Here is a 13,332-nt window from a genome sequence, read left to right as displayed (position 1 = left end):
GTACGCAACTGTCATCTCGTACAAAGCTTGGACATAACCAACCAAAGATTGGCTGACTAGATCGCCTCACATCATTGTATAATAGCCTGAGAATTCATATTGATAAAAATAAAACAACTTATTATGGAAGTTATTATTAGTTGGATTGAATACTACTTAATTAATAAAGTATTACCTCATGAATGTTTGTATCATGGAAACATTCAACTCTTCCCCAAGTAAGAATTCTTTAATATCATCCTTACAAATGAAGGTCGATGTTTCCTCATCAATGTAGTGGAATTGGTGGTGCGACAACTTAATCTCAATCATTGCTCCATCGGCTGCATCACTAATGCACTCATGTAGCCAGAAGCACGGTTTAGTAAGGCGTTGCACCACCTCCATATCCGTAATGAGTGGATATTTGCTAAGAATTCGTTCCCACTTGGGCACGTCGGCCTCCCTGAGGTGAAGCTACCTTCTTTCCCTTCCTGTCGGCCTTCCCCGAACCCTAGTAATTAGTTAAATTAAAAGATATTACTGACAATCATATATAGGAACTATAAAAGAAATTAAACTATGTATATAACTTATGTTAGAGATTGTACCTGATATGCTAACCGCACCAATGCACGCGGCCATAGAATATAACTGCCAATGGAATCAGACAATAACTGTAGACCAACTGCTGCATTCGGCAGCGGAAGAGGAAATGCTTCGAAACCGGTCACAATGTCTTCAACGCTGACCACATAGTGAATATCAGCTACTGGCTGGTTGTGCAATAGTGGCCGATCCCTAGGGGGCTGTACAGATCCATAAGCCACGATAATGAATCTACCATGACCATCTCCTTGATTACATAGCTCACATGGTGTCTCTTCCTTTAAAAAAAACTCTATTCAAGGTTAGTCTATGAAACAACATATTTAAGAACAATAGTTGTGATATTAAACAATTACCGTTAACTCCGGTTGTGGACGAGGCTGCGTAGGAACAGGCTGCGTAGGAACAGGCTGCATAGGAACATTGCCCTGCGTGAAAGCACCAAAAGTCGGTAAGCCCATCTGCGCCAAAATGGCGTTGAAATTCTGAGTCATCTCCGCTCTGAGCTCCTCCCGAAGTTCGGCTTTCATAGCCTCCACATCTATGGAAGGTGATGAATTGACACTGGAGGTAGTGGATCTGGACGTAGAGGTGTATTGATCACCATACACCTTTCTCACCCCGAGGCGGACACCTCCTACGCCCCTCACACGTCCATACTGGTCCCGTCCTAGAGTCTCGTGTAAGGCATCAACTTGTCCTCTAGGAGTGAACTCACCAGCTGCCTCCTTTTCCTTCAAGCCAATCTGCATAAATGATGAGAGAAATACTCGTGAGCGCAGAAGTTATATTATTATGTAAACCTTATCAATAACTTATAATATGTACTTACAATGGCATTAGCTATCTGTTTTGTTCCGGGATCAGGTATGATTCTCTGTCCCTTTGCATCAACCCCATGCATGGAACACCACCAATCGAGCACTCTATCTGGTTGCCGCTGTGCAGCTGTCGTCGTAGAGCTAGTGCCCGATTGCGTCGTGGTCGACGCAAGCGTGGGGTAATGGTCATACATCCACGATTCTCTCGCCTGACCATACGAATGAGCACCCAGATGTGGTAGTGCTTCCTAGATTTTGCATTCGCGCTATTTTGCTCACGAATTGCCTGAAACACACAAATATAAACAAAGGTTAGATATGGTGTTATATAATATTGGATCTGAAGTAATAAATCTTAGCTAGTAAAAAATTCTTACAACAACTTCTGGGGTAGTTGTTTTTTGTGCAACAAATGCATGCCACTGCTCAGCTGTGATATGCCTCCATATCTGATATGGAAGCTTGGAGGGATCCTCGAATGATGTGTCACGTGAAGCCTCAGAAGAAGGTGTTGCTTCCCCGTCGTAGATTTTCTTCTTCTTTGTTCCCCCGACTTTTCTCCGCTTCGTGATCCACCCCGACACTAGCTTGGCCTTGAAGTCTCGGAACCTTTGGGCAACTGCGGATAGAAACAGATTCTTCTTCGCTTCATCGTTTGGAATATGGAATTGATTCTACAAAGAACGCATATCACAAATTACTCAATATTACATAGTATATTTAACCAAAGTGTTAAAATTCTAAATAAGTATACGCGAATCTTACCATAGTATCTTCCCAAATCATCTTCTTCAAAGACTCGGGACCTCTTTCCATGAGTGGAGAATGGAGAGCTTATGCATGCAAATCCCAATTTGCATGGCATACTTTTGACGCCATTTTCCACAAGGTTGCCCCAAGTGATCGTACTCCAAAGTCATTAGGGTGGGTTTCCCTAGTGACTTTGTAGGTCCCCTTCCTTTCCTCTTTTTCGTCTGCAAGTTCTTACTTGCAATTGACGTTTGTTTACCTTTTTCTTCACGGCGAGCCATAACCATTTGCCGTTGTTCCTTTTTGTGATCGAAACACTCATCCTCGGTAGTGTGTTCCGCACTCGTATCCGTATGCACATCCTCCATGTCCCTGAAATGGTAAAAAAACATACGAATTAATTAAAAAAATGGCAATTAAAAAAAAAAATAGATTAACATAGAATATGTTAAAGGGGGGGTGTGGGGCTGAGGGGGAAGGGGGGGGGGTGGGGGGTCTGCAGGGGGGGAAGGAGGGGGCAGGGGGGTGTGGGGGTCTGCAGGGGGGAAAGGGGGGGGCGGGGGTGGGCTGCAGGGGAAAGGGGGGGCAGGGGGTTGGGGGGTCTGCAGGGGGGAAGGGGGGGGGCAGGGGTGGGGGTCTGCAGGGGGAAGGGGGCAGGGGGTTGGGGGGTCTGCAGGGGAAGGGGGGGGTGGGGCAGGGGGTTGGGGGGTCTGCAGGGGGGAAAGGGGGGGCAGGGGGGGTGTGGGGGTCTGCAGGGGGAAAGGGGGCAGGGGGTGTGGGGTCTGCAGGGGGGGAAAGGGGGGCAGGGGGTGTGGGGGTCTGCAGGGGGGAAAGGGGGGGCAGGGGGGTGTGGGGGTCGCATGTGGGGGGGAAGGGGGGGGGCAGGGGGGTTGGGGGTCTGCAGGGGGGGGGGAGGGCAGGGGGGTGTGGGGGTCTGCAGGGGGGAAAGGGGGGTTGGGGGTCTGCAGGGGGGAAGGGGGGGGTTGGGGGTCTGCAGGGGGAAGGGGGGCAGGGGGGTTGGGGGGTCTGCAGGGGGAAAGGGGGCAGGGGGGTGGGGGGTCTGCAGGGGGAAAGGGGGCGGGGGGGGTTGGGGGTCTGCAGGGGGAAAGGGGGGGGCGGGGGGTTGGGGGGTCTGCAGGGGGAAAGGGGGGGCAGGGGGGTGGGGGGTGTGCAGGGGGGGAAGGGGGGGCAGCATGGTGGGGGAGGAGGTGGGCAAGGGGGGTGGGGTGGGGTGGGGCAAGGGGGGGGTGGGCATGGGGTGTGGGCGGGCATGGGTGCGAAAAGGCCAAAATAGGCCGAAATAGGCCGGAAATGGCCTTTTCGTTCCCGAAATGCAACCAACAAGAAATTAAAGCTAAAAATCTACATACTAGTTACATTATACATCATATGATCATGTTCAAAAAGAATTTGAGGTTAAATCACTTCATAAGTACATTTTGGGAGCGAAAAGGCCAAAATAGGCCAAAATAGGCCGGAAATGGCCTTTTCGTTCCCGAAATGCAACCAACAAGAAATTAAAGCCTAAAAATCTACATACTAGTTACATTATACATCATATGATCATGTTCAAAAAGAATTTGAGGTTAAATCACTTCATAAGTACATTTTGGGAGCGAAAAGGCCAAAATAGGCCAAAATAGGCCGGAAATGGCCTTTTCGTTCCCGAAATGCAACCAACAAGAAATTAAAGCCTAAAAATCTACATACTAGTTACATTATACATCATATGATCATGTTCAAAAAGAATTTGAGGTTAAATCACTTCATAAGTACATTTTGGGAGCGAAAAGGCCAAAATAGGCCAAAATAGGCCGGAAATGGCCTTTTCGTTCCCAAAATCCAACCAACAAGAAATTAAAGCCTAAAAATCTACATACTAGTTACATTATACATCATATGATCATGTTCAAAAAGAATTTGAGGTTAAATCACTTCATAAGTACATTTTGGGAGCGAAAAGGCCAAAATAGGCCAAAATAGGCCGGAAATGGCCTTTTCGTTCCCAAAATCCAACCAACAAGAAATTAAAGCCTAAAAATCTACATACTAGTTACATTATACATCATATGATCATGTTCAAAAAGAATTTGAGGTTAAATCACTTCATAAGTACATTTTGGGAGCGAAAAGGCCAAAATAGGCCAAAATAGGCCGGAAATGGCCTTTTCGTTCCCAAAATCCAACCAACAAGAAATTAAAGCCTAAAAATCTACATACTAGTTACATTATACTCATATGATCATGTTCAAAAAGAATTTGAGGTTAAATCACTTCATAAGTACATTTTGGGAGCGAAAAGGCCAAAATAGGCCAAAATAGGCCGGAAATGGCCTTTTCGTTCCCAAAATCAACCAACAAGAAATTAAAGCCTAAAAATCTACATACTAGTTACATTATACATCATATATCATGTTCAAAAAGAATTTGAGGTTAAATCACTTCATAAGTACATTTTGGGAGCGAAAAGGCCAAAATAGGCCAAAATAGGCCGGAAATGGCCTTTTCGTTCCCAAAATGCAACCAACAAGAAATTGAAGCCTAAAAATTGGAGAAATTACACACACCTGAGTTTATGTCTCATGATTCATTGAGCTTCCGCCTTTTCTTAGGATCCTCAAGTACATGTATCCCTTCCGTGTGATCTACACGCATATAATTCTCCGACATATTTACATCATCTTCCACACGAATTTCAGGATAGGTAAAGGGGGGAGGTCCTCAAATGCATCATATTCTTCCTCATTATCAACATCACCAATACCGAGGATACTCCTTTTACCAGGTACAACAATTGACCACTTATGATCAGCAGGATCAGTTACAAAAAATACTTGCTTCACTTGTGATGCAATTACAAATGGCTCCTCAGTTTCACGTAAACGACTAAGGTCAACAAGGGTGAAACCGCAAGGATCATCGTTTCTTACACAACGGCGATTATTGTCAACCCACGTGCAACACAAGAGGCAAATATTAAATGTACAGTAGTCCAGCTCCCAGATTTCTTGTATTCGCCCATAGTAGTTGCTTTCAGCATGTACAGGCGACTTATCTTTCGAGCTTGCATATTGTGTAGACGACGCCACAAGTGAAACACCACTATTTTGTTGCGATCTTGACTTGAGATCTTGACGTTCAGTCCAAAAAGTATACCCATTAATATCATAACCCTCATAAGAGCGTACAGCTTCACGAGGACCAAATGCTAACCACTTGACTGTTTCAGGAACACTTTCATCCAAATCATTGAGTACTCGTTTATGAAACCAATCAATGAAAGTCTTGTTATGCATTTGCGTCAATGCCCTCACTCCTTTTCCAGGATTGCTAACACGTAATTCCTCCATATGTTCACTTAAATAAGGATGGACATCTGGTACGTGATGCAATACAAATAAGTGAGCTTGTTTACGCTTTTCTACGGAAGGTGTGATCAATTTTGAACCAATTGTACCCTTGCCCTCAAGTCTGCCCTCGTGTCGGGATGTCGGAAGTCCAACAGGATCAACACTAGCAAAATACTCAGCCACAAAATTACTGATCTCTTCACCCACAATCCCTTGAATTATACTACCTTCTGGTTGTGCAGGATTACGAACTTTATCTTTCAAAGTTCCCATATATCTCTCAAAAGGATAGCACCACCTCAAAAACACTGGACCACACAGCTTAATTTCTCGAACTAGATGGACAATGAGATGGACCATAATGTCAAAGAATGCAGGGGGGAAATACATCTCAAATTTGCATAGAGTTTCAACTACTCTAGTCTGCAAGGAATCGAGGTCGACGGGTCTAGGACTTTGCTGCAGATTGAATGAAAAAATGAACACAGTTCTGTAATGGTGTGCCTCACATGCTTTGGAAGTATCCCACGAATTGCAATCGGTAAGAATACTTGCATCATGACATGACAATCGTGCGATTTCATACTCGATAACTTCAACTCACCATTTAAGGTAACAAAGCGCTTCATATTCGATGAGTAGCCAGTAGGGACCTTAATGCCATACAATGACTCGCAAAAAATCCGTTTCTCTGCACGCGACATCGTGTAGCAAGCTGGTGGCAAATAATTCCTCTCAGAATCCTCCACCTTTTTACTTTTATGTGTTTCATCATCATCAACCCTTTCCTCCCCTCTTTTCTTCTTTCTTCCGTCCCTTTTCTGAGCCCACAACTCTGGTCGAATCCCCTCTTTTCCAAGTAAAGTCGTGACGCCTTAACATCTTTTGTCTTACCCGGAATATTCATAAGTGTCGCGATAATAGCTTCACAAACATTCTTCTCTATGTGCATGACATCCAAACAATGTCTGACCTTTAGATCTTTCCAATATGGGAGTTTCCAAAAAATGGACTGTTTTTTCCATAATCCTGTAGGTCTATCAACCTCACTAGCAGGTTTACCAAAGACTGTTTCAATGCCCTTCACCTGATTATAAACTTCAGTACCAGTTAATGGTCTACGAGCAACTTCTTCAACCGTCCCATCGAATGCCTTCTTCTTAAACCGATAGGGATGGTCGCGGCTGAGGAGCCTTCGTGTGCGCATATACACATGTTTGCAGCCCTTAAGGTGTGTAGATTTCATGTCATCTAAACAAATCGGGCAAGGTTGTTTTCCTTTAGTCTTATACCCAGATAAGTTCCCATAAGCTGGATAATCGTTCATAGTACAAAAAAGCATGGCACGCAGAGTGAACATCTCATTAGCATACGCATCAAATACTAACACTCCTTCGTTCCACATCTTCTGTAAATCTTCAACAAGCGGCTGAAGGTATACATCTATGTCATTTCCAGGTTGTTTGGGCCCCGATATAAGAAGCGACAACATCATGTACTTACGTTTCATGCACAACCAAGGAGGCAAGTTATAAACCACTAAAACTACTGGCCATGTGCTATGCTGCGAGCTGAGATTGCCAAAAGGGTTCATGCCATCCGTACATAATCCAAGCCTCAGATTCCTATCCTCATTACCAAATGACTTATGCACCCTGTCGATAGTTTTCCACTCAGGCGAATCAGCCGGATGCTTGAGCAGACCGTCTTTCTTCCTACGATCTGCATGCCACCTCAAATTCTTCGCATCTCCTTTCATTGAGAACATGCGCTTAAATCTAGGTATTATGGGTAGATACCACAACACCTTGGCTGGTGGTCCTTCACTACCTCCAGCTCCTTCACGCTTGTACCTCGACAATCCACAACGTGGACACTCATGTAAATGCTCATACTCATTACGATAGAGCACACAATCGTTAGGACAAGCATGTATCCGCTCGTACTCTAAACCCAAAGGACACATCAACTTCTTCGCATAATAGTACGACTTTGGCAGTTCATTTCCTTCAGGGAGCATCTCAGCTAAAACTTCCAACAACGATGTGAAACTAGAGTCCGTCCAACCAGCGTTCGACTTAATGTTGAACAGTGTTACCACTGCAGAAAGTTTGGTGTACTTTGTACAACCTGGATACAACGGCTTTTCAGCAGCCTTAGACATAGACTCAAAAATACGAGGTCGTCTACACGACTGATCTTCAACCTCGTGTATCATCTCGTCTACCCGATCCCTATCATCATCTCCAAATTCATCATCCAAATTCTCATCCCCTAACTCATCATCATCCTTCTTTTTTTTCTTCACATACATCATTCTTTAATCCAGAGCTTCCCATATACCTCCCCTGCTCACCATGCCAAATCCATACATGGTATTGAGGCCTAAACCCACGGCGAAATACATGCTCCCTAACCACATGTATACTACTAACCTTGCTCACATTTCTACAATCCAAACAAGGACAATAAAAGTCGACTGCTCCAGAGGATGTTTGATATTCTAATGCACTTCTACAGAATTCCGAGACCCCATTCACAAACTCAATCGATTCACGACTACCATACATCCAAGTACGATCCATCTCATTCAAGAAGACCACCTCTAATAATTAAACACAACATTCATTATAATGCATCAATCATTATTAAAGTACACATACACTCACATATTCAAATCACACACGTATACAACAAGCTAAGATAGTCACATGTTCAATTGTATGCATGCAGTCAAAGGTCCTTATCACTCCAACCTAACCCATCCTTGGACGTCTAATCTCACTAGTGAATATATGCCAACTTTCCAATTCTAAGGAAAATCCGGCAGCATTTCCCTACAGTTCTCCAAGTACACAATGTAGATAATTGCTTATCTACATATGTACCCAGAGAACAATGTAGCGAAACGATAAGCCAAGATTTTCCTCAGAATTGAAAAGAAGACACACATTCACCACCTAAGTGAGATCAAACGTCCAAGAACAGTCCCAAACCGGGGACTATTCAAGACTTACCCCTAATGAGTAAGTCTTGAACGGGTATCTAGGCATATATGATGATGATTCAAACAACTACTTATATATTTTCATATATATAGCTAAATCACATTGCTTTTCATACAATCTCATATCAACAATAATAATTATATATACATTATAAAAAATACATATACATTCAATAAATTATCAACTTTGTCTACATGTTAAAATAGTTACCTCTTAACACCAACGACGAGCAATGAAGAGAAAAGAGATACTTGGAACTTTACTTGCCTTCCTTAGCCTCTTCTTCCTACAATTGACAAAACCCACATTGCACATTAACCATTTAATTCAATTTAACAAAACAAAAGTAACTTAAAAACAAAATTAATCCATACCTAATTAACCACTCAAATGGTGGAGAAGAGAAGAAAATAAAGAGAAGAGAAGGGTGGTGCGAAAGGGGTGGTGCGCAAGGGTGGTGCGCAAAGGGGTGGTGGTGCGCGAAATGTGGTGTGCGAATTGGGGTGTGGTGTGCGAAATGTGGTGCGCGAAGGGGTGGTGGTGCGCGAAGGGTGGTGGTGCTGAAGGGGTGGTGGTGCGCGAATTAGGGCACCAATGTGGTGGTGGTGGTGGTGGTGCAACTCGAAGAAGTGAAGAGAGAGAATGAAGGAAAATCGCACTTGGGTAGTAAGAAGGAAGAGAGAGAATGAAAGTGGGAAAATGAAGTAAGGCGCGCTACATAGCTTGTATCGAAAAAAAAAAATTTGAATGAAGGGCTGCGCTAGTTTCAAAAAAGCGCAGCCCTACACATAGAAGGGCTGCGCCTTTTAGAAAAGCGCAGCCCTTCTGCATGTGAAGGGCTGCGCCTCCTAAAAAGCGCAGCCCTTCACCTACAGAAGGGCTGCGCTTTTCTAAAAAGCGCAGCCCTTCTGTAGGTAGGGCTGCGCTTTTTAAAAAAAGCGCAGCCCTTCATACAAAAGGGCTGCGCTTTTTTTAAAAAGCGCAGCCCTTCATCAATAGGGCTGCGCTTTTTTAAAATGCGCAGCCCTACTTGCGCAGCCCTTTCGATTTTTTCCCCTAGTGTAAATTACTTGTTTGGAGTTATAACAAGTAGTAACTAGAGTTGCAGCTACACTTGTTTAGAGTTGTAGAAAATACATATTATAGTTACGCCATCTACACTTGTTTAGAGTTGTAGAAAATACATATTATAGTTACGCCATCTCTTCTCTAGAAATTATAGGAAATGGTATTATAGCTATGAGTACAATACTTGTTTGAGTTTTAGAAAATTGTAATTAGAGTTACAATAACACTTGTTTTTTGTTATAGAAAATACTAATTAGAGTTACAAATAAGAAAATTTTGTATAAATTTATAGGGACTAGTAATTAGAATTACGAAAACATTTCTTTAGAGTTGTTGAAAATAAAATTAGAATTATGACAACAATTCTTTAGAGTTATATGCAATAGTAATTAGAGTTACATCAGGATTTGTATAGAGTTATATTATATATAGGAAAATTGATATTACGTAAACTTATTTAGAGTTGTAGAAAATAACAACTTTAATTAGTAATTCATATAACTCTAATCAAATACTCTCATAACTCTAATCAAAGACTCTTATAACTCTAATTAGAAGTACATTATGAGTAATGCCATAAATATAATTAAAATTCTTACGAATAGTGCAAATACTCCTATAACTCTAATTAATAATTCATATAACTCAAACCACATACGCCTATAACTTTAATTAGCACTCTTAACAAGTAACGCCATAATTATAACGACAACATGCCATAAATCTTTTTATCATGGTAGATGAAATGATTATATTATAACAATTACAATAATTTAATTAGAGTTATATCAACATATATATTTAAAATATTTTGAACACGTACATATAATTACAATAATTACAATAATATTACTAAAATAATATCAACCAAGCAGTCTTGCCAACATCAATGTCATGATTTCCAACCAAGCAGTCTTGCCAACATCAACCAACCAAGCGCCTTCTTCATGTAACAACAACAACAATGGCAATATAAGAGAGGGGTAAGAATGATTTCACTTTCATATTTATAAAGTTTGCAGCATTGTATACCTTTTTATTCTAATTGTAACAACAATAATACATTAATATGTAAAAAAAAAACAACTATCTATAATAGTATGACATGTCAATTACTCCTGTAACTTTAATTAGTAAATCCTATAACTCTTATCAAATGGTCCTATAACTCTTCTAATTAGAACGTACATAACAAGTAATGCTATAACTATAATTAATAACTCTTACAACTACTCAAATACCCCTATAACTCTAATTAGTAATTTCTATAACTCTGAATAAGTGTTGGCATAACTCTAATGACTATTTCTTATAACTCTAAAGAGGTTATTGTACAATTCCTAAACATGTGTCAGCATAACTGTAATAATTATTTCATATAACTCTAACTACTCATTCATATAACTCTAAAGAAGTTTTACCATAATTGTAATTAGTATCAAAGGAAATAAGTTAGTATTATATAACTCTAACCAAGAATGTCTATAACTCTAATCATTACTTTATATAACTCTAAACATGTCGTATAATATGAACATTAATAAACTTCCCAAGAGCTCATTCACAGATGTTAAACACAGTTGAATCAAAATATTGTCAAATATATATATCATATAATGCTTTACGATCTTATATAGTATAGTTTTGGAATATATAGTTATCACCTAATTAAGTTCTGTTGTTAATTGAACTTCATACTGACTAATCAAAGATCGAAGTGTCTCGATTGTCATAATGCCTACACTACTACAAAAATGGCCAAAGAGACTACATATAGGAGACCGGTTGAGGTTACTAACCCATTTCCTAAATGTAGGAAACCATTGATTATCTAAAACCAGTCTCTTAAGTTTAATTTCTTGACTAATAAGTAAAATCGGTTTCTTTGAAATATTTTATTTTTTTAATTCAATTTTTTTTCAACATAATACACTATTATACGTGTATATTCTTCTTGTGAAGATATAAGAGACTACTTCTAACTTGAACCGATTTCCTAAAAATAATAATTTTAAAATTTAATATATTTTCAATTAATACAAATGCAGTATAAATTGTATGTATAAATTTATTTACTTTTAAAATTACGTAAGAAATACAATAGAAAAAAAACTACCTCTCCTAATATTATTGTCTATGCATCGTGGTTAATAGAACCACCACTGGTTATAAATGTTAACTGGTCTCCTAACCTCTTTTCACACTATATGTACATTTATCTAAGAGACTGGTTTTACCTATTAACCGGTCTCCTAAATAAACAAAGAAACCAGGCATTATAACCGGTCTCTTAACCTAGGACACCTGTGAGATGGAGATGTGTTATAGTCCGGTTTCCTAGGCCATTTTCAACCGGTTTCCTAGGCCTTTTTTGTAGTAGTGCTAAATAGTCAAAATGTGATTGTCTTCAGGAAAATAGCAACCCATTCCCCTCCTTGTTGGCAATCTCGTGATATACTATGACTGTAATACACAACTGTCATGGCAATGTACTCGCATGGTTTATATTTCCTCATAGTTACATTATAGCAACTTTGAAACTTCAAAATTATATCATAAATTCACGGAAAGGCAAAAAAACAGAAATCAAAAATACAAATCCAACGTAAGTTAAGTTGTTGCCTGAAATTTTCGAGCCAAATTTGATTAAATTTTCGAAACAAATTTTCGGAACTTCAAAATTTCAAATTTGTTCTCCTTATAAGTTATAACTGTAAACAAATTTCTAAAAGAAAGAAGCATACAAATTCAAGAAAATAAACTAACCTTCACGCGATGGGGTAATGGATTCCATGAAATTTCTTGATAAAAGGAGATGACAGGAGTGACTTGCAGTAGGAGAAGGGAGGGAATATACGCCGTTATTGGAAGAGAGGAGAGAGAAAATTAGGTTTTGCATGGAAAGGATAAAAAAAAGGTAGTTTAAGGTTAACATTAGTTTTGAAATCTTGGCCGTTGACAGTATCTAATCGAAGGGCAGTGATTCTTTCTCATTTCTCACCTAATTTCCTTTCTCACATGATCTTGCCTCTCTCTCTCTCTCTCTCTCTCTATATATATATATATATATATATATATATATATATATATATATATATATATATGATGGAGAATCCGATTGTGAGAGCTACACTAGCCTAGAGCTTGTCATATGTCGTGTGTTAAGAGTAGGCATCCTGATAGCGACGATGAGGTCATTCAGTAGTTTTATCATGCTAGAGGGCAGACCCGAAAGGACATCTACAAGGTTGTTATGAGGGTTGATAGTGATTCTAATTATAAGTTAGAAGAGGATGAACCTTAACCTAAGAAGATTCGAAGATCTACTAGAGCTAGAAATCCAGATTGTTATATTGTGATGGTGAGGATATATATTAAAGACTTTGAAGATGAGATGTTCACTCCTGAGAAGTACAAGGAAATTAAAGATAGGACTGATGATGTGACTCCATAGACTATTTATGTACGTTATAAGATTAGTAGTTGAATAAGAAGCTAAGTTGTAATGGTTTAAATTTCTTTCTTTAGTATCTTTATTTTATTTGTCAAGGAATAACTTTGGTTATTATGGATTGAAAAATATTATTATAATCGTTTGGAGGAATAAAAGTGATTATTTAGTTATTCAAATTGAGTAACAACTTATTTTAGTATACGAATGGGGAATATTTTATTTGATCGTTGTGATTGAATTTTATTTGATTCTTACATATTATTGAGATTTATTTCATCCACCTGATCTTACTA

At 39.8% G+C, this 13,332-nt stretch overlaps 3 protein-coding genes across 3 annotated transcripts; all 3 read right to left on the bottom strand.

Annotated features, from left to right (window-relative positions):
- Nucleotides 1-409: 409 nt before the first annotated feature.
- LOC130591414 (uncharacterized) lies at nt 410-1,639 on the bottom strand. Its single transcript, XM_057394729.1, has 4 exons — nt 1,421-1,639; nt 945-1,334; nt 591-866; nt 410-493 (listed from the first exon to the last, which is right to left on the bottom strand). The coding sequence occupies exons 1-4, from the start codon at nt 1,601-1,603 to the stop codon at nt 410-412; spliced, it is 933 nt and encodes a 310-aa protein (XP_057250712.1). The 5' UTR covers nt 1,604-1,639.
- A 576-nt stretch (nt 1,640-2,215) lies between these two features.
- On the bottom strand, nt 2,216-5,905 carry LOC130591615 (uncharacterized). The gene is made up of 2 exons (XM_057395114.1): nt 4,727-5,905; nt 2,216-2,531 (listed from the first exon to the last, which is right to left on the bottom strand). Exon 1 carries the CDS (start codon nt 5,897-5,899, stop codon nt 4,832-4,834), a length of 1,068 nt encoding a protein of 355 aa, XP_057251097.1. The 5' UTR covers nt 5,900-5,905; the 3' UTR covers nt 2,216-2,531; nt 4,727-4,831.
- Nucleotides 5,906-6,668: 763 nt separating this feature from the next.
- LOC130591614 (uncharacterized) lies at nt 6,669-8,563 on the bottom strand (the record flags this gene model as incomplete). Its single annotated transcript, XM_057395113.1, has 1 exon — nt 6,669-8,563. A coding segment is annotated over exon 1 (1,158 nt), but the record flags the coding sequence as incomplete, so codon positions are not given.
- Nucleotides 8,564-13,332: the final 4,769 nt, after the last annotated feature.

The sequence above is a fragment of the Beta vulgaris genome, chromosome 5, assembly GCF_026745355.1.
Source record: "Beta vulgaris subsp. vulgaris cultivar EL10 chromosome 5, EL10.2, whole genome shotgun sequence".
Lineage (NCBI taxonomy): Eukaryota > Viridiplantae > Streptophyta > Magnoliopsida > Caryophyllales > Amaranthaceae > Beta > Beta vulgaris.
The sequence above is the reverse complement of the archived record's forward strand: the minus strand, read 5'-3'. Positions and strand labels throughout refer to the sequence as shown.

Coding starts and splice junctions, on each gene's coding strand:
- LOC130591414 (XM_057394729.1), bottom strand. CDS start 1,603: ATGTATGACCATTACCCCACGCTTGCGTCGACCACGACGCAATCGGGC. Junction 1,335..1,420: donor AACAGATAGCTAATGCCATT/GTAAGTACATAT, acceptor TCATTTATGCAG/ATTGGCTTGAAGGAAAAGGA. Junction 494..590: donor TGGTGCGGTTAGCATATCAG/GTACAATCTCTA, acceptor ACTAATTACTAG/GGTTCGGGGAAGGCCGACAG.
- LOC130591615 (XM_057395114.1), bottom strand. CDS start 5,899: ATGTATTTCCCCCCTGCATTCTTTGACATTATGGTCCATCTCATTGTC.